Source organism: Cygnus atratus, chromosome 7, assembly GCF_013377495.2.
Source record: "Cygnus atratus isolate AKBS03 ecotype Queensland, Australia chromosome 7, CAtr_DNAZoo_HiC_assembly, whole genome shotgun sequence".
In the NCBI taxonomy this organism is placed as follows: domain Eukaryota; kingdom Metazoa; phylum Chordata; class Aves; order Anseriformes; family Anatidae; genus Cygnus; species Cygnus atratus.
In genome coordinates, this window is record NC_066368.1 from 30695696 (window position 1) to 30717532 (window position 21837).

General features: G+C 37.0%; 1 protein-coding gene across 1 annotated transcript in view; it reads left to right on the forward strand.

Moving 5' to 3' along the window:
• The window catches only part of LDB3 (LIM domain binding 3), a 71333-nt gene extending 49734 nt beyond the window's left edge, over window positions 1-21599 (forward strand). Inside the window, exons 4-8 of the mRNA XM_035570252.1 lie at window positions 7389-7411; window positions 11023-11226; window positions 16575-16744; window positions 17689-17725; window positions 21503-21599. Coding sequence (XP_035426145.1) covers window positions 7389-7411; window positions 11023-11226; window positions 16575-16744; window positions 17689-17725; window positions 21503-21599 — 531 coding nt within the window. The remainder of the gene's footprint in view (window positions 1-7388; window positions 7412-11022; window positions 11227-16574; window positions 16745-17688; window positions 17726-21502) is intronic.
• The last annotated feature ends 238 nt before the right edge of the window (window positions 21600-21837 follow it).

Below are 21837 nucleotides of genomic sequence, written 5' to 3' on the forward strand. Positions count from 1 at the left end.
ATGAAAATCAGTAAATGATGTTAATGGTAACCAATAGTAGCAGAAGCAGAAAATCAGAGGCCAAATTATTCTCGGGCCTGTGATTCATAAAAGGCTGGGGGAAGTGCATGTAGGGTATTACATATGGCAATCAAAGCAGTGCCAGGCAAAATGTCCCTGCAGGCCCGCACCTGCTGGTGTTCTGGCTTTCACTGAGAGCAGGTTGTGAGCTCCATCCCTTCTGCAGAGCAGTGTCCCCTCCTTGTTCCTGTCCCCCCAGGCTGGACTGCAGCCTGCTGGCAGCGTTACTGGTGGGCCTCTTAACTGGGAGCAGGCAGGTATCTGGGTACCAGCTACAGCTGCAGTGTGTCGTAGGTTCAGAGGGAGAGGGGAAAGTGATCCTCCTCCTTTAGCAAGACACATGTAGCCCAAATCAGGCTGGAGCCAGGACGTTAAGTTTCTGAGATAAACTACAAATCAATATTATGGGCTCTAGAGAAATCTATAAATTGCCAGGCATTCAAATATTTTGTTGGGTACTTCAGCTGTAGATTGATTTTTTTTTTTTCTTATTTAAACATGAAAAATTTTTGCATCGTACCCTAGATTAGGCAGTTTCATAATTGATTATGCTAATTGTTCCTTCACATTGTGTGAAGCAACCTCCCAAAAAACAATTGCCAAAATATTTTCAAAGACATTGCATGTAGAGAGCCTGAACTGCTGAACAGACATGTTTAAAGATTAATATAGTGCACGTATGGAAACAGCTTTGCTCAAATAAAAAAAAAAAAAAGGAAACCACAGAGTTAGGTATTATCAGGACAAAGGCTGACAAGCAGAATAGTTAAAAAAAAAATAAAAAAAATTCCATATCAAACCATAACTAATGTTCTTCAACTGTAATTTATTTTATTTTTTTAAAAATATGAATAAGGGAACTGAGAGGAAAGATAGAAAATGCCCACCTGAAAGAGAAGTTTGTATCTTCTTTGATAAAATTGTCCATACTGCAGGTAGGCAGCCTTCTAAAAAGTACAGAACTGCAGTCACTACACTGCCAGTAGATGGAAGGAAAAGAGGTGATTTAACCCAAAGTGTACTCAGTGCTTCCTGTGAAGTGCTAAGTGCTCTCCAGTCCCAGTGACTTCAATAGTGCTACTCCAGAATAAGCTTGAACTGAAGGGCAGAATCAGGGATAGGATGTTTTAGTCAACGTGAGCACAGAATTTTTACATGTAACTTCCTCAAAACTGAAAGAATGAGCTGTATTTATTAATTGACGTTCAGCTTTTGGTTGTTTTTTTTTGTTTTTTTGACAATTTCTGTTTCCTATATTGTGTTGTGAGAAAAGCAGTATTTTTCTTTTTTGATAGTACCTTTTACTTTAGTTTCACAGAGTTCCATCAATAGCAAATCATTTATGAAAATGAAGCATGGTACTGCCTTTTTCCAGGATGAGTTCTTGTTAGTATGATTCTAATTTGAGCACCAGCACAGCACAGCACCATACTTCTATGGGTATAGCTGTTGTCAGGAGAGCTGTGACTTTGACTAAAACAATACATCCTGCTGCCCTAGTTAGAAACACTATCTGGGACATAGCTGTAGGATCATACAACCTTCATTTATATACTCATGCACACATTCCTTCAAGTGGGAATCATGCAGAAATGATCAGAATAGACTATTCCTGTCCATTGAGCGGATACTTGTTCTCGAGTCCAGTTGGTCTATTTGCTAACCATGCTGCATGGCCTAATTAGCATGAATGAGAGCCTGTGAAAGCAATGCAACGTGTGGGCTTCAATAACTTCAAGTGTACTTATGAAAAATAGAATAATTGTATTTTTATAATAACGAGATTGACTCTTGTGTCTGTATATTATTTCAAATAATTCTGACCTCAAGACATCTTCTAAGATTTCTTAATTATCCTAGAACTTAATGGACGGTGTTGTCTTCGTATGCAGTTATTGCTATGAGGTTGACTAGTAGTAAATGCTTTTTTAATGATAAGCTTTCGTTTGTTGATTTGAACTAAAAAGCAATAAAAATGCCTGAGTATGTTTTGCTTCCTTTATTTTGAAACAGTGAGATTCTTCATTTAAAATCTTTCCTGAAAGGTTGAATGCTTTGGCCCTTAATCTATTTATTGCGAGTTTATTGATATGTTTAAAAAGCAATAATTGCAGATGTGTTATTTTTTGCATGTGTTCTATGATTGCTCTTTTCTTTTTTTTTCTCTTCTTGGCCTGCATGTTTGCTACTACAGGAACCTGCTTGGGAAATCAATGACAACAGAACAACCTTCAGTCCTCTAACTAACACGGCGACTGGGCCTATGGGTAGTGTTTTAGCAACCAATGGAACATTTTCAGGCTGCCTCAACAAGCAAGAGATCAGCTTTTCAAATAGCTCTTCCTACTTAAAGACTACCACAGTTAGATCTTCCATGTCCTCTCAGTCTGTGACTCCTGACATTTCACCTGCAAAGAGTAATCTAGGTTCAAAACTAAGCCCTGCCTTGGCTGATGGCAATAGTCCTGTACACCAGTTGAGCCCTGCAAGGCAGTATAACAACCCTATTGGCCTTTACTCAGCAGAGACTCTAAGGGAAATGGCTGAGATGCATAAATTAAGTCTCAGACGAAGGGCTTCAGAAGGTGGACTTCCTAGAGGGTAGGTAACATGGTAAAATATTTAATATTTAAATAAGTTCATAATAATATTCAAGTATGATTCTGCTGAAAAATGAATGTACTAGTACCTACCCTATTGAACGTTTGTCTTGTAATCGTGATTAAGGTCTGGAACAATCTTTAAATTGCATAGTACCCCCCACAATATATACACAGTACAGTTGCAGAATAACTCTTGGTCTTTGGTATCTGAATTGCAATATGGATTGGCAATAATCACCAGAGCATGAGGAAGAACTATGACTGAAGTAATCACCTCAGAGTTTTGGCATTTTCTATTTTAAACTAATGCACGCAGTCTTGTAGAGTCTAGTATCCATACCAGTCATTATAGAAGCTGCTATAAAGGAGAAATTGCTTTGACCAGCATCTGACATCCTAGTGTACTGCAGTGTCTTGCTATAATTCCTTAATGTATTGGCTTTCCTATGCAAAATGAGTCAAAATCGCAATTTGCTGAATCCTCTGGTTTGAACATCATCTGTCTCACATCTGATCTCACAGCTTTGTTCTTAACTTGTATGTTAAGAAGGTAAAATCTGCAGATGCTGCCTTTGATCCCACACTGTCAAGGTTTTCAGTGTTAGTGTATTGCAGACTGTTTTATTGGTAGGTGTGTAAAGTAAGCAGCTTGGGCTACAGTACATGAGAAAGAGCTATATTAAACAAGTTTTCCAACTTTTTCTGCCTTCATGTATTAATTTGCAAACAAATCTCAAATTTGTTTATTTGTGTTTAAAAATGAAGAGAAGTTTCTTATTATGAATATGGGAAGAAGTGTAATTTCAACACTAGGGACTTGGTTACATGAGGAAAAAAATCAGACAATCCATTCAAGGTGTGATAATAAATGCATATTTTCAAGTACTTTATATCTGATTACAGAAGCTCTTTCTAAGAGTAAAACTAAGGGTTTTAAATTGTTGCAAAGGATATTTAATTCCTATAAAAGATCACATACACATGCTTTAGATGATTCATGCAATCTAGATAATTCATCACAACTCTTGAGCAGTCAGCATTTCAAATCCTAATTAACTTATCTGAAGAAATCCTATACTCTTTTCTCATACTGGATAATTAAGAAAGGCCTTTCTTGTTTAAAGGAAAATAGTTTAAATTAATAAGCAAGATCAGCAAAATAAACCTCAAAATGCTCCTTTCCTCATTTACATTTTTTTTCAGGACAACCAATTCTTGTCTGATTTCAATACACAAAGTTTCCTGGGAGTATATCTCACTGTCTTTTTCCCACTATCTTCACATACCTTCTTAACATCCACAAGGGGTGAGTGTGAAGGGACTGTATTTTGGATGGCTCAGCATTCTGAGTATTTCTCTATTATTAAAATTACAACACAGCTGCATTTACCACTCACTGGAGTCAACGTGAACCACATTTTTGATGCCAGAGAGCATTGCAATAGGGCTACGTAATATAATGACTGTGACTATTGGGGTAGAAAAGAAGTGTAGCTGCAGGAAACATTTCACTTTCTTCACTCTGTTGCTTTTCCACACTTTGTCTCCTTTTTATGTGTGCATTCACAGCCAAATATAATTAAAGCTCTCTGTTAGTGCCCACCCGTGGCAATACACTGAATAACAAAGGAAGGTTGTACCTTGGAACAACCATCTGAGATTTTTTTCTGAGTTTGAGCAAAATTTGAGTCAATTTGCTGACTAACTGCCTGTAATGTCCGTAGCAGTGATAAACAGTCTATATTTTAAACATGAATAATGAACAAATAAAATATATGAAAAATTATCTATATGTTCTGTTAAATCAGCTTTTATCCTGCAGCTCAGGAGCAAACTGAAAAGATGGAAGAGCCAAGAGCTATTAAGTACATGTGTCTTCTCAAGTAATTCCTCTGAGCTTTAGAGCATTCTGAATCTCTGTTTACATGCAAAAAAAAAAAAAAAAAAAGAGTTCATTAAATCTTTCATTCCTGCTTCCACTGGAGTGTTGCCCATGAAGTGAGAGGCATCTTTCTTACTGCTCTGCAGATAGTAACATGGGATGTGCGACTATCTTGGGACTTCATATCATCCATGATAGTCTTGATCTCATATATGAACAAGCACACAGGGAAAGCACTGTAAGACCTGCAAAATCAGCTCTGGACTTTGTTGTTTTGGATGAGACAAAGATTATTAAATTATGGAGCTTTAAAACTTGAAGTTATTATGCATTCATGAACATCCACTTACCAGTATAGTAAAATCTCCAAAAAAAATTCAAGTTTGGGGGTAGATCTAAACATGTATTTTGTATTTCAATTTGGTGTTGTTTTCATCAAATCTTTTAAGCTTAATTGTGCGAATTGCTGTCAGAGGCTTAGCTAAACCCTTTGGAAAATCCTATCAGTAAACTAAAATTAATCTTGAGACTATTTCCTTGAGCTTTGAAGAATAACAAAGCATGTGTTTCTCTGATACACTCTTACATAAAGATTTTACCATCCTGGGCCAGGGTGGAAAATACAGAGGTGGCTTGTTAAAAGTGTGGAACTTTATGTGCTGAAAGCTCTGGAAAGGGGGGCATTAATAAATATGAAGAGTGAGTCATAGGTTCTAACGTGGTTCTTTTTCATTCCAGCCTAAGTTATTTTTCACATTGTAGGTCAAGGGCAGTAAATACCTGCCCCGCGTGTACGTGCCAGGTGGCTTGGGTTACTGGCTTCTTACTGTGTGACCTCTGTGAGCAACAAGTTGGGTGTTTCATGCGTGTCCGTATTTAGAATTAAGCTAAAATAGTGTGTGGCTCTGAACTGGAGAGGTTTTTTTCATTGCACACTGAACATAAAGAGAAGGAAAGCTTTACTCATTTTGAAGGAAACTAGTAACGACTTCACGTCTAAAAAAATCTTTCCTGAGATAACGTGGCTGTTGAGCTGTTCCTAGTGTGTGGACGTAATGATTTTTTATCTATAGACATATTTTTACATGCAAATAAGCGGTTCCTGTCATTATGGCCTGTCTTAAGGATCCCACAGTTCTGCCTTTGAAGTGTAACTGTACCTGCAAGGCAGAGACCTGGATTAGAGGATTAAAGCAGCCATCAGAGTCCACTTCAGAAAATGATACTGTTACACCATGTTTCATTGTAAATGAGTGTCCAGCTGTCCTGTAGGTACCTAAAATGGATATAGGATCATTGAGGTGCTTACAGGCTGCAGTTTGTTCCTAATATAGCTCTACTGGTTCCTGTAACAGACTGATATATTTGGCTTAACATAGGGTTTATGAAGTTAGAAGAATATTCTTGAATCTTAGAGGCTGTAGAACAGTAATTGTAGACAGTGATCTGTGATTGCTTTTCCATGGAAATGCAGAAGTGCAAATCCTTTACTGCAGCTTTTTCTCATTAGAGTATTTTTCGCTCATGAAAAATGCAGCAGGATGAGCCAATTGCAAAAGGACTGTGTGTGTATAAAAAAAAAAAAAAAAAGGCAGTATATCAAAGGTTCCCAAAGACAAAAGCAGAAAGAGAGAAATCCAGTTTGAATGTCACTCTAATATTGCTGTCCAGTGTTTTGTATCAATCCCGGATCCACTCCAGATCCAGCCATGTTACAGCAGCAATTTGGAAGGTTTAGTGCCCGGTTCTGTCAACAGCATTCTGTGCAGCTAAATAGGAAGAAATGTTTATTAACTGATGCTGGACTCTCTTTATTTTGCTCAACCTATGATAAATTACTCTTCATTCAGGAATAAGAGCAAAAAACTGGTTATCTAAGTTTTGAAGAAACTAAGGGAAAAAGTATTGCAGCCTGTTAAAGCTATTTTTCCATCCAAAAGAAAGAGTTATTTGCCAATAATATAATATAATATTACCGTCTGAGCATGCTATCTTCGTTGCTGCAAGCTTTGGCCTGCATAAGGCCTACGTTTTGAGCCTGGTATTGTGTTCCTTTGGAATGACCATGCAAATCAGAGTCTCTTCTTGTTTATGGAGTGAAGCAGAATATAGGATGACCATATTTTTTTTCATACTGTGTACGTAACACATGGAATAAAACGTTCAGATTTGGATAGCCAAATTAGAAAACCAGAATGCATGGAATCTCTCTTCATTTCATGTGCAGAAAATTAGGAATGACTATGCAGAAATTAATTGGCTTACACCACTGTTGGCATAATGTAGGTGCAGTTTAATTTAAGCCAAGAGGTTGTTAAATTTAAAGGCATATTCTTTAGGTTTAGACTTAGAACATTCTTTGGGTATTTTCCAGCAAGTAAAAGACAAAAAAGTCAATCTTGCAATAGCAATTCTGAGGATGGCGTGAGAACAAACTTCACCCCTGAATATTTAGTATCTGAGGGAAGAGGATAATTTCTGCAGCTCATTTGGTATTGTCAGATGAGGATATACTCTGCCAATATTTTTTTTTCTTTTTTCTACCATAGACTTTGACAATAGCACATTCAGGGATGCACAGCAATAAAATCAAGGGTCAGCCAAAATGCCATGGTACCTTGCTAAGTCCTAGTGGATAAACTATAATCCCTGCATTTTTTCCTTTTTTAATCATGTTGGGGTTCTCAGACATGCATTTGTTTTTTGTTCTTATTTGTAGATGGTCCGAAAATAAAGCTTTAGTAAGCTTCTGTAAATACCTTTTGCCCTTTGCACTCTAAAAACTATTGTTATTTTCTGTTTAGTTGTTTTTGATGTTGTTTGTTCTCTTTCTCTTCTTTTAGGTTATAACCAACACCACTTCCAAGTTAGTATCGCTTCTATACAGTGCCAAGTATTCGTGTTATGCTCTATGTGTGAAGATTTGCTTTCTGGGGTAGCATGATCCCTTGTGTTCCTGCTGTGTTTTGCTTACAAGTATTGTTTTTTTTTAAATAATCTTATTGTTATGGCAAGTGTCATATGCTGCCACTGCTGTCCAGTGGTGCTATGTTCTAAGCACATGATGTGTTTGCCATTTCGTGGTGATGTTCTAATACAGCAAATGGAGTTAGCATCTGTGTTTGCTCAGTTCTTATAAATACTTCCAGACTTTTTCATCTCTACAGTCAGGATTGGATTCCTCCTAACTTTTTAAAGAATCTTCATGCCTTCAGGATTTGGGGAGCCTGATCAAAGCCTTTTTTGATGTGTTGTTAGTGATGTATATTTTATCGTAAGTATTAAGTTAATTTCTGAAGGCCCACTCCACTAAAATTCACATTTAGGTTTGTACTAGATACTGATATTGAAAAGATCTAAAAAGTAATTGACCTGAGTAAAAATGTTCCCCAAATAATAAGACACCACTGATTTGAAGTTGTAATTGATCTGCTTTATTTAGGGAAGTTCACAGAGTCCTCAGCTCTGATCTTTAGTTTCCTAGGATAAGGGCAGAGGGTTCTCTCTAAATTACTGCTTCTGTCTCTGAACTGAGCGTTGTCAAGAAATTGCTGAAGAGACTGGGCTAAATTCAGCTTAAAATAAATAATGGTCTTGGTTAAATGTCAAACTGAAAAGAGAAGGTTAGAAGCAGTAGAAGACATAAAGTTGAAATAATATTTAATGCATATAATGTACACTGGTCTGGCATTCTCAGTTGATTTTATGAGGTGTGAGAGTGATGTCCTGCATATGATATAGCTCCTTTGGACAAATGAAGTTCTTGCCAATTTACATTGATAATTATTGTTACAATTGTATTGGAAAGCAGAAGTCACATTATAGGGGTGTTACTATCTTACTTTCTTTGGCATTCATTTTTCCGTATCATCAATAGTCCTTTTCCAGCTTAGCAGAAAAATCCCGTTCACTTTGCACATTTGCTCCGGCTGTCTGTAGGATCTTACTTCTGCCACTTTGTCCTGGAGCACAGCATCCCTTACAAGTATTCATGCCTTCTGTTTACTTCCAGGGTTATAACGAAAGCTCTGCAGCTGAAAATCTGTACCTTTTTCTATTGCTTTATGGGAATCTTGTTGACTTCAGTGAAAGTTTTGCCTTGGTATGTGTAATATGATTAAAACTATTGGAAGGCATCACTGAAACTGTTTAAATGCCATGAGTCAAAGGCTAAATCACTATGACTATTGTTGTTAGGAAAGCTTAGGCTGTTCTAAGGTTAGTAGCTTTTATTTATGTAATTGATTGTGGAAACCAATTGTTTTGAGCATTATTCTTTAGAAGTGGCAAATTCAACCTCTGTCTTTTCATTCATAATCTTCTCAGATCTTGGGTTTAGAATCTCTTCAATACGTCTAATAGTGTGTGGAAAAGAGAACACTGAATTCCAGATTTCAAGGACCTTTGTGTTCCTAAAGATCAGGTGATTGATGAGGATATTACAAAGAAAAGACCATTGTTAGAGTAAGGCATGTGCATGCTGGAAGGTCAAGAGTATAACAGCTTGCACATCTCTGCACATCACGTTTCAACAGATGATTTTTTTAATAATAATAATATTGTCATAGTTGAAAATAGCTAATGAAGGGACATTTTAAATGTGAAAATGTCTTTGTAAAAAGATGATTTTCACTTTGCACTGCAAGCATAATGCAGCTTCCCGTTTCCCTCCCTTACAGTGGTGTGTGTAATTAAAAGCTATGGCTGTAATACAGCATGTGTGTATGTATGTTTCTGTTTCTTGAGCATGTTGCTGTTAATGTTCTATCAAGTAGTTTTGAGTCGTGTGTAATCGTATCTCTCCTACAGCCCATCTTCAATCAGGGCATCCCACCACTAAAAAAGCTGAAAGCATAACGGAGTCCTCTGGCTGGATTCAGGGGTGGCACGTCACCTTTCATAATCACTGGAAAACTAAGCCAGATGGCTACCAGCTTTACTTGATTTTCCATTTTCCTCCATGCAGAGTTGATGGTTCAGATTTAACACTCAAACACCCCCTGTGGCTAACCCATGACAGACAGGAACACTCTTGTTCCACTACCAGAGCTGATATTGTTCAGTCACAGGAGGAAATTCACCAAAACTTAGCATTGGCTGATAAACTTATGGTCTAGTGGTTTTAAACTGAAAAAGAAACTTGATTTAAAAATAAATAATCTTAAAAATATAGTAATATTAACATATAAATATATATAAATATGTAATATAAACTATAAATGTGTGTTTATATAAATATATATATATATATAAAAATATAAATATAAATTTATTTATAAATTATAAACATATGACTAATTTAAAAATAAATGATCTTAAAAATAAGATTTTTGGGGGGATGGGATGGGATGGGAGGGGGTGGAATATATCCACTTCTAGCTTTTGGCTCAGTTCAAAATGAAACCTTTGTGACATACCTGTGTTTCTCAAAGGATGGGCTCTGTTTTGCTCAGTTCTGGTGAGCATCCAGAATCTATACTGCTGTCATCCTCCTGCTGTTGGCAAGATAAGAACAGCACACGGGATATTAAATCTTATCTCCCACAGGTTAGAGAAGAGTGGTTACTTCAGTGACTGACAGCTGAGCTCTAGATGTTTCATTAAAACTCCAGACAATCCTCAGTCCTCACTCTAGGACTGTGACAATATACAGCTAGGTGGTACAAGGAACCCAGGTGCAATTTGGTGGAAGTCTGACATTAAACTGACTATTGCTATGGGAACTCCAGTTATCTTGCTTATGGTTCAATTTCTCAAATAAATGCCCTTCCTTGTAAATGAAGCCCCTGGAAAAGGATGGCTACACCCTCCAACTGCAATTGTCCCATTGATTGCAGTGTGAGGTATTTTGATTTGAGACTGAGCATTTATCATGTTACAGCAACATTTTGGCCACCTGCAGATTTTGTGCAGATTAATTTAGATTCTGCAAAGAGAGCTTTGAACAATAAAAGCTTTGAGTACTAAATTTCACTATGATTAATCATGCAGACAAAAAACACTGTAACCTAAATAATAGCGAAGCTGACATCTGTTCACCCCATTGCACTTCCTAGCACTTTGTAAGACCCTTCACTGGGAATTCTCTGAAGTACCTACATGCATCCGTGGGTATGGATATATACAGGTGTGCATGTATATATGTGTGTATACACTTTATATATTCATGTAAGAATATAATTTTAATATCTGTAAATAGTACAAATAGGGATTTTTTTTTAAAGTGACAACTCTCACCTTTTTTTCTGTTAGCACGTTTGTGAGCCAACACAAAAATGCCATCCATGAGCACAGCCAGCTTTGAGCTGTTACTTGTTATTATGTTGTCTCTTATTCTCTGAACAGAAGCTTTTGTGGTGAGATGCCGTGAGTATGCATGCACACTCCTCTCTTGGTGCTTTTTCTCCCACTTAACTATCACACCTTTCTCCTTTCTTCCCTCCCTTCCCTTTTGAACCTCACTCTTGCATAACCCAGTACGGAGTTCACGGAGCGTTTCAACCCCAATGTCCTGAAGGACTCTGCCCTGTCTACACACAAACCCATTGAGGTGAAAGGCCTAGGCGGCAAGGCTACTATAATTCATGCCCAGTATAACACTCCGATCAGCATGTATTCCCAAGATGCTATCATGGATGCAATTGCAGGCCAGGCACAAGCCCAAGGTGGAGAATTTGCTGGGTAAGATTATTTCTTTGTGTGAAATGTTCTTCCTCTGCATGATACACCTAATAACCCCTATGTGCATGACAACAGCTCTTCCTTGACTCTTTTTTCTGGAGTATCTTATCCGTGAAAAATACAAATCAATTCTAGATAGTGCTTGAAAGCATTTTATTATTTTGAAGTTAAAAGGGTGGATAATTAGAAAATGTAACAATTATTTTTAGTATTCTTCTTAGAAATGGTAAACCCCACCAAAATACATTTAGTGCACTATATATGAAGTTAGATGACTTTACACTTATCATGACCGTGCTTTGTAATAACCACTGTATTAATGTGCATAGTTCAAAAAAAGAAGGGGGTGGGATTTTGATTGATACATAAAGAATGTGACGTATTTATTTAGTACTGTCTACTGTTTTATTATTCAGAACAGAATGTTCTGTATTATCCCTATCCCTAGATTACATATTGTACATATGCATATGTCTTATGCATATGCTTTGGTATGCTTTGGACTATGGCAAAATCCATTGATCTTTAATGATTTTGCTTTTCTAGTGCATATTTCTGCAATTCTTATCTGATAAACTTATCCCCATTTCTTATGGCTTAACTGAAATTATATGTGGCACGAATGTAGTGCTGTTTCTTTCTTATCAAGTACCTTTCTACCTAAAACAGAATTTAACTGCTTATCACATGACACTGAAATATAGGTACAGCAACACGCATAAACAGTTTCTTTTAAATGCTAGCTGCAGCCTTATTCAAAATGCAGATACTTTATGTATTTGCTTGTGCTCCCTTCTACTGGCCATTTCTATTTTTTAGACTTCTTATTTCACTAATTTTCTGCACCGATATTATTTCATTGTGTTCATCACGACTCTCCCTAATTGAGAGGAGGACTCTTTCCTCTCAACCTTTTGTTCATGTTGACCGTAGCTCAGTGAATCTCCACAGGTGTTAAGTAGACCCATCTTTCCAATTAGCAAAGTACGATGAAAGAAATTCATTGTGACTGTGGTTTTTGTAATGGTTCACATCCTTCATAGGCATGGATTGATATATTGGTATTTTCTGTTAAATGCTATGGCATTATATAATGCAAATAGTACTTAATGCTTAAAAACTTGACTCCCAAGCCTAACATTCACCTGACTCCAGAGGAAACTCGTGTTTCTATTTCTACATTCAGTCAGGTGCAGAAAACTCTTTAAATCTGCTGTGCTGTGTGTTACAGCCTGTTTTGTAACTTTTTTTTTTGTTCTTCTCAGTAGATTGTATTATTAACACAGCATTTTAAATCTAGATATAAAGGCAGGGTTCTTGTTGATGTAACAACAGCCTACCCATTGACTGACCTGCAATCATTTGATCAAACACGTAACTCATTTCTTTAAGGTGTTGCTTTGACATTTGTGTTATTCTGAACTTTAATTTGCAGTGGAAACTGAGGCTATTCTTTAGTTTGCTAGTTGATCAAGTCTGAGATAAGAATTTGCTTAATGCAGAAATAATTGTATGAGAAGCTTCTCATATAAAAGCAGACCAAATTGTGTACTGATTCATTTGGTCTCAATTCTCTGCCTATAATGTGGTCTCAGCACTTAATTACTCTTCTTTGGGCTTTTAGTGTTACATTACAGGTAAGTCCTGAAGCCACAAGGCAGTATGTAAGACAGTAAGTGTACTTGCACTGCAGATCCAAAGGGCTTCGGTTCTTTTTGGCAGGCAATAGCTGGAAACACTGTTTACTTTTGTTATCAGTGTCATTAGAATTTGCATAAGGATTATTTCTCCAGTTTGACCATTTGAAATCAGCGATGTTTCCTGTCAGTGAGATCAGCACAGGTGTATGTTGCTTAGAAAATAACCCACATATACTGGGCCACCAAGGAAAACTTAAAGGAAAGCTTATAAACTACACTGCACTTAACTCAGACCTCATGCTGGAGCTTAAAGGTAGCAATGTTTAACTGTCCTGACTTCATGTCTTTTCTTATTCTATGTTGCTTTGTTACAGTTGATTTTGATATACCAAGAACCAAGAGTTGGTTGCAATAAAACATTGTGGTTAGGTATTTCAAGTACATATCTGTCAAACCTCTTTTGAATTCCATTAGGCCGTTTCAGCCAAAATCACAATTCATGTAAGCAGATGTAAATCCAACAATTTTATGAGGATTAAGATCTAACAGTTCCAGTAGCAGAACCAATAATGTGATTGTACAAACTAAATAAAGTCTAGCATTTTATACAGTAAGTCAGCTTGGCTGCATGATTTACCAACCTGCAGGAATTGTTTGGTTTTTTTTGTTTTTAACTTTCAGAGCTTTCATTATGAGGTATAATCAGTCTAATATCCTATGTCACAATATTTTGTTGAATGCTTACGTTAGGGATAGAAATCTATAGTCCTTCCTACGTTTTTACTTACCAGTTATCGACTTGGTCAAATTAAAACTGAGTAATGATTCCAGGAAGTGATTCACATGGTAAGCCACAGTTTATAATGAAGTGAAAGATAAAATCACGTTTGTACTTAGCAAAGAGGTTTGACTGTCTTTAAAGATTGTTTTAGTATTAATAATATCTGACCTGTATGATGATGTGGAAAAGAGAGAAGTTTTTTTGTCAAATCCTACTGTAGTATCCTACTGTAGTATCTTAGGAGATTGTATGAAAAACCTTCAAAAGATCTAACCCTTTAGGGCAGATTTTTTTTTTCAGTAACATCAGTTTGAGGTAATGTGCTTAAAGATGCATGATATTTCTGCACATGCACACCCAGATGGAAAAAAAATTAAATTAACAAGAGATATAAGAGCTACTTATTAACATTGTTATGTACATCATCTGGCTATCTCTAAGAGTCAACTGTCACATTTAGCTTTATGAAGTGCTTATAATTAGCGATGCTCTGTGTTTTGCACTTCCATGCTGAGTGGTTCATATGTCCTAGTTACTCATCTGCAATATAATTACAATTTTAGAAAAAGAAAGAGGCCTGCTGCATTAAAGACAGAGTTGGAAATATTCCAATGTATTGCATTAATCTAGTTCAATTTATAGGAGCGTATTTCACTTTGCTAGAGAAGGTTTATTCACCAAGCTCCATTTCCTGCCTTAATCATCTACCACAAAGATATTAATATGTCATATTAATGCCACACATTGCTACTGTAAAATTTGTGATCTAGGCTCTAGGGGTGTTTTAACTACCTTTATGCAAATGGCATATCTATACATACACTTTTAAACTGCTTCTTTGTATACTGGTGATAATATAAGAATAAAGCATTTTAGCTAGAGCATTTAAAGAACGGAATTTGAACTGTCCATGATTTGCATACCATTGTTGCCACAGTAGTCCATGGTTGAAATCAGCAGTATTATTTATGTAGTTGTTTATTATCCAGTCTGCAGCAGTCTGCAGTTGTGAAATTTGCTATCATATCCAGCAGTTTTTTAAACTTCAGCAGCATTAAATTGCAAGTGTAAGATTATATTAACTGTTGGCCAGATAAAAGCAGTCACCTAGGACAGTAATAAGACAAAAGATACTGCATGCTTAGTCAATACTAAGACAAATGCCTGAAGAAATGGAAACTTGAAAACCTGGGTCTGCTTTGGGGGAACTTTTTTTTCAGAGCTTGAACTAAAGATTCCTATTTAGGTTTTTCCCCTAAGCTACACTCCACCATGTAGGTAACCGTACTGAAACACAAAAGAAAAGGAACTGTTGGTTGTGCCCAGCTGGGTCCTCAAAAAAGTGAGAAGTTGGCATATTCAGGGGTTATAAGGAATATAAATACTCCTTTTATTAAAAAAAAAAATAGTCCTAAGCAGTTGGGGTGTGATACAACCCTGTATCGCCTACGCTGCGAGTCCGTAACGTATGTAAGCACACGTCATGTTTCTGAGCCAACTGCAGTCTTACCTGAAGAATGCATCCATGCTATTGTCAGGTGCAAATCCATTAAAACAGCTGATGTTATGCAATGTGAAGTAGAGATGTGTGTCAGCTGGAAAGTACAGATATTTAAGGCATTACCTGGTAATATGTTTTTATTAGTGTAACTTTTTGTTGTTTGTGGAATGCCAGACATACTTTGGGGCTTTTTATTGATTTCTCTCATACTTTAAAAGCACAAAAACAATTTCCTTGTAGATTTTCTCTGCAAAATGGCATCCTAAAGAATTCCAAGTTTGAGCCTGAAGCACAGAAGCAACTTTTACAGCAGGTGACTGCTCCCTGAACTTTATAGCACTGAGTTAGTTGGACCATATGGCCCGTCACTTTTTAGAGTCATTTCTCAGTTTTTGTGAAGTTGAGCATGCTGCTTGCAAAGCTCTACGTGGAATAGCACATTAAACCAGTTACAATAAATCACTTGCTGCAGAAATAGACCTTGTATTTACAGAAGGCATGGAGTCAAATTACTATATGACTGCATACATCATTCCCTCACTGTATATTTCTGCAGTTCTGTCACTATTTAAACTGTGCTATGCAGAAATTTTCACAGAAATAAAAAAGCTATTAGTAAGTCTATTTCTCATTTGCATTATTAATCAAAGAGAGCTTACCTCGTTTGTGCTACAGAGTTTTGTAGCTTTTGGTTTAGGTGTACAAAACTGGAAGTTTCTGGATATATCACTGTTCAACGCAATTAGGGACATTGTAAGAGCCTGAGATATGTTCTGCTGCTGAAGATTTTAGATATAAAATATGGGCGGTAGTCTTGAGTACAAGTCAAAATTTCTTATGTTTCACAAGCTTAGTAAATGATGAATCCAGAGTTATGGCAGCTGGATGTTTAATTCAGAGTTTTGGCTAAGAATAATGATCTCTGGAAAAAAATGTAAAAGCCTATTACATTACTTTTATAATGAAATATGTTTTCCATTTTTAAATGCAACCTTAAAGTACACTGTCTCAAAACTATAACAAAACATAATATCAACATTAAGCTGTTTTTGTAAGAAATGATATTGGACAAGAATGCTCAGAGAAATAAATAAATATTTTTGACTGGCATAGTCTCCTTTACCATCACACATTGTTATAACCACCATAAGCTTGTGGCTGCATTGGCTGAGGAATCATGAACAGACATTTCCATGCATTTTCACATAGTTTTGAATATACAGTTTGAGTGATAGCAGGTCATTTCAAAGTTATAATCTCTGTTAATTCACCTAATATTGATCTATGTATTTTTCATTAAAAGTGATATTTTCAAAGCCTTGCTTTAGATTGCTGTTATTTTGGACAAGAAGCTGTAAGACCAGAGCGAGGTTGAGATGAAAGTTACCATGTGCTGTTTCACAACGTTTCACTTTCTGAATTGCAGTACCCTTCCTATTAAAGATCCTCATGTAGACAGTGCCTCTCCGGTGTATCAGGCTGTGCTTAAAACTCAGAACAAGCCTGAAGATGAAACTGAAGACTGGGGTCGCCGTTCTGCCAATCTGCAGTCTAAGTCTTTCCGCATCCTTGCCCAGATGACTGGAACGGAATACAGTAAGTCAAATATCAAAACACCCCCTTCATTCTAGTTTTAGATTTATGGCTTTATTTTCTTGCATCAGTATTAGTGACCGATAGTCCAGGACAATTCACGTCCTGCTTATAGTCATTGTCACCGAGAGCTAAGATCTGAGAGCCCTGTATGTAACTAAAGGGAACTAGGAAATCAAAGTGTTACAACTCACTTTTGCTTTAAGAAGCAAATTATTTGATCTGCCAAGGGTCTCAGCAGAAGAACATCTGTGACCCCGAACTTCTTCATATTTACAAATCAAATCTATGTAATCTTTCACTTTTCAGCATTTTAGACAACCAAAGCTGTCAATTCATCACAGAAAAGATAAAGAACTTAGTTCTCCTGTAACAGTCTTTTATAGAAGTGACTTCCTGGATCATCATTTGCATTGTACAAATGGTTCTCTGTCAGCTTTTTATGTAAACCTAGATCTACTGTGAATGTAATGGGAGTTTGAACTTTGTTGCTTATTGACTATGGAAATGTTTTTCTGACCAACTGGTAACTAACCTCAGATCTTGTTTGTGATCTAGAGAGAAGGAAGGTCAGGGCCCTTTCCCGTATCACAGGGAAATACTTAGTATTTTCTCCTTGTATAAATGTGCTGCTGCCTCTGATGCTTTCTTACAAAACAGCAGACCCTCTCTGTAGGATCATTGCCTACAGCTGTGAAACACTGCTAATAAATGAATGAGAAAGTAGTTGTAATAGCCACTTTCCCCCTAACATCCTGCTTCTTAGCTCTAGGGAACTGCTCCTCTTCCCACTGTTATAAAAGCTACTGCTGCAAAGTCAGCATGAGTGTACCTTTAGACAGGCTTTTGATACTCTTCTAAAGAACTTGTAATTTTATCATAAAGTCAATTCTTTCTTTCTTTCTTTTTTTCTTTCTTTTTCTAACTGCAACCCTTTTTAACTGCAGTGCAAGATCCAGATGAGGAAGCCCTGAGGAGATCAAGGTAAGAAACTCCCTGTGAAAAATATGGCATTCTCTTTATTGATAACCAAATACTATTTTGAAACAGCATTAATACAAGCATATACTACTATTTTCTTGTCTTAAAATACTTTAACACTTTTACTTAAATGTCACAAAAATTAAAATGCTATCAGTTAGAATAATTTGAATGAAAAGGGTAACAAATTGGCATGTATTTAGGAAAGACGGTGCAAAAAGTGTGATTTCAGATCTGAAAGCTCTCTGCACATGCAACTTTCATGTACTTTACTGGGTGTGTGAATGCAATGAGATCCTAAGACCAAGCCCTGTGTAACTGCTTGATGGTGTAACTGTATGAAAATATATAATGTTGTGATAGCATTGAAACTTATGTGCAATTTATTTGGATGATCCTGACTGATACCCGATTCATCTGGAATGATACAGTAAAGGAGTTGTTTCCATCCATATCCATAACCATTTGCTTATGTTTTGTCTGAAATTAGTGCAACCCAAACCTGTAGAATATAGAGGCACAGGACTGCTTTTGCTAGTGGAGAAGTGTATTTGTCTTTTAGGACCTAACAATAATGCTGATAAAATGGGTATATTCAGCGAGATAACAGGGAATTAAAGACCAGTGATCACATTATGTTGTCCTATACGGCCAGGAAAAAGAGTTATTAGAGGTTCTTTTGCACAGCTTAAAAATTGAAGTTTAATTGGAGCATCCTGCATGCAGCCTAATTTTCTGTTTGCATACTTGAAATCCCTATATCATGGTAGCTTCTCTAATAAACTGGCTGGTTTGTGATGTGTTTTTGATACTCGATCCACTTGCGTGTTTTTTCCTACTACTTCTTTTCCTTTTCTTCTTTTTACTGCCGTGTGTCTTTCATAAAGGCTTTGAGCTTTTGATCACAGCAAGTTACAAACGTTGAGTCAGTGAGAAAGATGTCTGTCATCATCCCTGTGAAAATACAATACGTTTACTTTCAGTTTATGTCTGCTATAAGCCTTCCACTGCAGTTCACTGAAGTTCATGGCTGGATGTCTGAGTATCAGGCTTGACGTTATATTCCTTGTGGATTCATTTCTTCCCTCAAATGTGCAAGCCTAATTCGTAGTGAACGTGTTGTGCATTATGTGCTTTGATGTAATAGCACACATCCAAATCCTTATTATGGTGGGATTTAAAATGTTGTACTGAACCTAACAGTTCCCCTGTATGCATATCTGACAGTAGCATATTCTCTTAAAGAAGTAATCTTTCTAGATGTTGTCTGTGGGTTTATAAAATACTAGGTATTGGAAATTAACATGGTATTAGATATGTTGAGAACAGTGAAGTAATTTAAAGTACGTGACTATATCTGCTGTACAGTGCATGTTTTCTGCAGTTTTGAGGTGTGTGTTATCCTTTTTTTTTTTTTTCCCCTCTCACGAGGACAGTAATGATTTTGAATGTATGTAGGCACAGCTGCATTACCTAGAGAAATTTAAGGACATTCATTGGTAGCAGAGGCAGAAGGGAATATATTGGGTAGTTATGCAGTGGTATAGTGCCATGGGTATGAGCTCTGGTGCAAGGGGCCTTCTACCTATCACACTGATAGCCTAGCAGACTGATAGCCTAATCTTGGTGGCGTGGTGCTTGCCTCAAGCGTTGTACCTACTCCACCTCTGGACTTTTTTTTAGCAATAGTCCTGGCTATGCATGTGTCCATCATATGTTCTCTTGGGTTTATTGGACCCCATCTGTTCCATCCAAGGGTCCTTTGCCACTTTTGGTTTTGTAAAGGATAGAAGGACCTGTGTCAGATGCACAAAATTCATGCTTGAACTCTCCTCTCCCACCACAGTAATGGAGTATAGAAACTCCTTGTTAGTGTCTTCTCCAGACACCCTGTAACTTGTACAACCACACCTTGCCCCATGCCTGCCATTTGGGATCAGCTGTAAGGCTTCCTGAACTCCCAAAAGCAAAAGGCTTCTTTGGAATTGTGGAAACAGTCTTGTATAATTCAGTGTTGCGTTAATCCTGAACTGTTTTGCCATTCTGGGGGCGGGGGGGACCACACTTTATTTTCCAAAACTTAAACAGCTAGAATGGAGAACTTTGGTCCTAGAGCATACTGTGAGCAATCCTTCTCTGGTGCTTTCTTCTGTCTCCCTGTGTCAGTTCTTCAGTGTAGTCAGCATATAAGGCCAAAGATTTCTTCCAAACGCTTGGAAAAAGAACATACAACTTACTTTTGGATTGCTCCTTCCAACTTCTTGACACGCTCTCTGAACAGAACCTAAAAAGCTTAGGAATCTTCAGGTGGCAGAGTATTCCCTTCTGTTAATCCTAAAGAGTGCAGTGCATGACAGCCTTTTGTTCATGTTACTGCTATTTTGAAGGCACGCGTACAATTGTAACTTGCTATGAAAACATTAATTTGCTGTTGTGATGACTGTTATGAAATACTTCCCAGAAAGATGATATCCATTTCAAGTCAAGCAGATGTTTCTTAATACTGCTTCCTTGAATGGAGGGGTATATCTCTGAAGCAGTAAGGGAATTCTTAAATTTAATGTAAGACCCACTGTAACTAGTATGTTACAATGTAACTTGAAAAAATGTCACCATGAATTTTCAGCATTTCAGCTAGAAATACTTCATATTTTTTAATTACTTAAAAATATAAAAGATAATTCAAGAAGCCATACACCAAGACACCCTTAGATTTAGAAAGAAGAATTAGAAATATCAGTGAATTTGTTGACATTTACTCTGTTTATTGTCTTGTGCTATATTCAGACTGAAGATTAAAACCAGCCTGGTCTGTTCCTTTCTGTCTGGCTGATTTCGCTCTCGAGTTCTGCTGCGTTAACACGGTTGTCTTGCATTTGGGGTTTAAATAATGAAGGGAAAATTACTTGTTTGCAATGAATCAAATACATTTGCAAATAACATTTTCCATTCTGTTTGATATACATCTCCTTGACTATGCTCTCATCCCATGTCATCTTCCTCCACCTTTTTATTTGCAAAACCTGAATTCAAACTCTAGAACATCTAGAAAAGTTTAAGCTCTGAGAGGTGCTGAACATTGCTTGCAACTTGCTCAAGTGCCTCAGTCTGCAGTCAAAGGTATTCACAAGAGGTGGTTGACACTTCACAGGACAGTGCTTTTTAAAATCCCACTTCATTCTGGCCAAATTATGGCCAGAAATATTTATGCTACTGTCAGTGCTTGTATTCACTCCTATTGAGAAAACCTATAGAAAGTACTGCTGAAACCTGTGGCTGATTACAGGACAGCAGAAGGTAAATGTATCAATGTATCTATACTTACATGCACATTGACCTAGATACTACAGAATGGAAAATATTTGCATTGATTTTGCTCTTCTACTTAATTAACTTTCACTGACTGCTCGGGTTGGGGAGGGGAGAGCCAAGAGAATCTGCTGGCAGGAAAACACTGGGATTACACTGCATTTCTAGCAAAAGCAGCCCTGTAATACGAAGCAAAAGTCACAGAATATGAAGTTATATCAAGTTACTTCTCAGAAATGAACAACTGCAAAACTCTTCATACACAGTCTAAAAAGGATCGCCCAGCCTTCTTCGCACTGATTCGAAAGTTGGGAAAAAATCCAAATAAATTGCTATTGCCCTAGTTGTAAGGCAGGGGAGTGGTAGTCATGTTCCCTAACCCCTTTCTTTCTCCCTCCTTTCTTTCTTTCTTTCTTCTCTCTCTTTCTCTCTGTCTCTGTCTTTCTCTCTCTCTCTTTCTTCATGCCACAGGGAAAGGTTTGAAACGGAACGTAACAGCCCACGCTTTGCCAAATTGCGCAACTGGCATCACGGCCTGTCGGCGCAAATCCTTAATGTTAAAAGTTAAAAGCCCACATTTAGCGGGTAAATATGTGAGACAGAGAATTACAGTAAAGAATTAACTGCTGTCCTGAGTTAGAGCCTAAGAGTGTCACACACATACAAGAAACACTTATTGCTAGGGGTTTTCTCTGAGTGCCTGTCTTTGATAGATTTCTGTTGTTAGCCTGGAATCCACTCACTGTCACCAAAAGTAAAAATAATCATACAACCCTGTTCATGTTCTTTGATACAAAATAGATTAG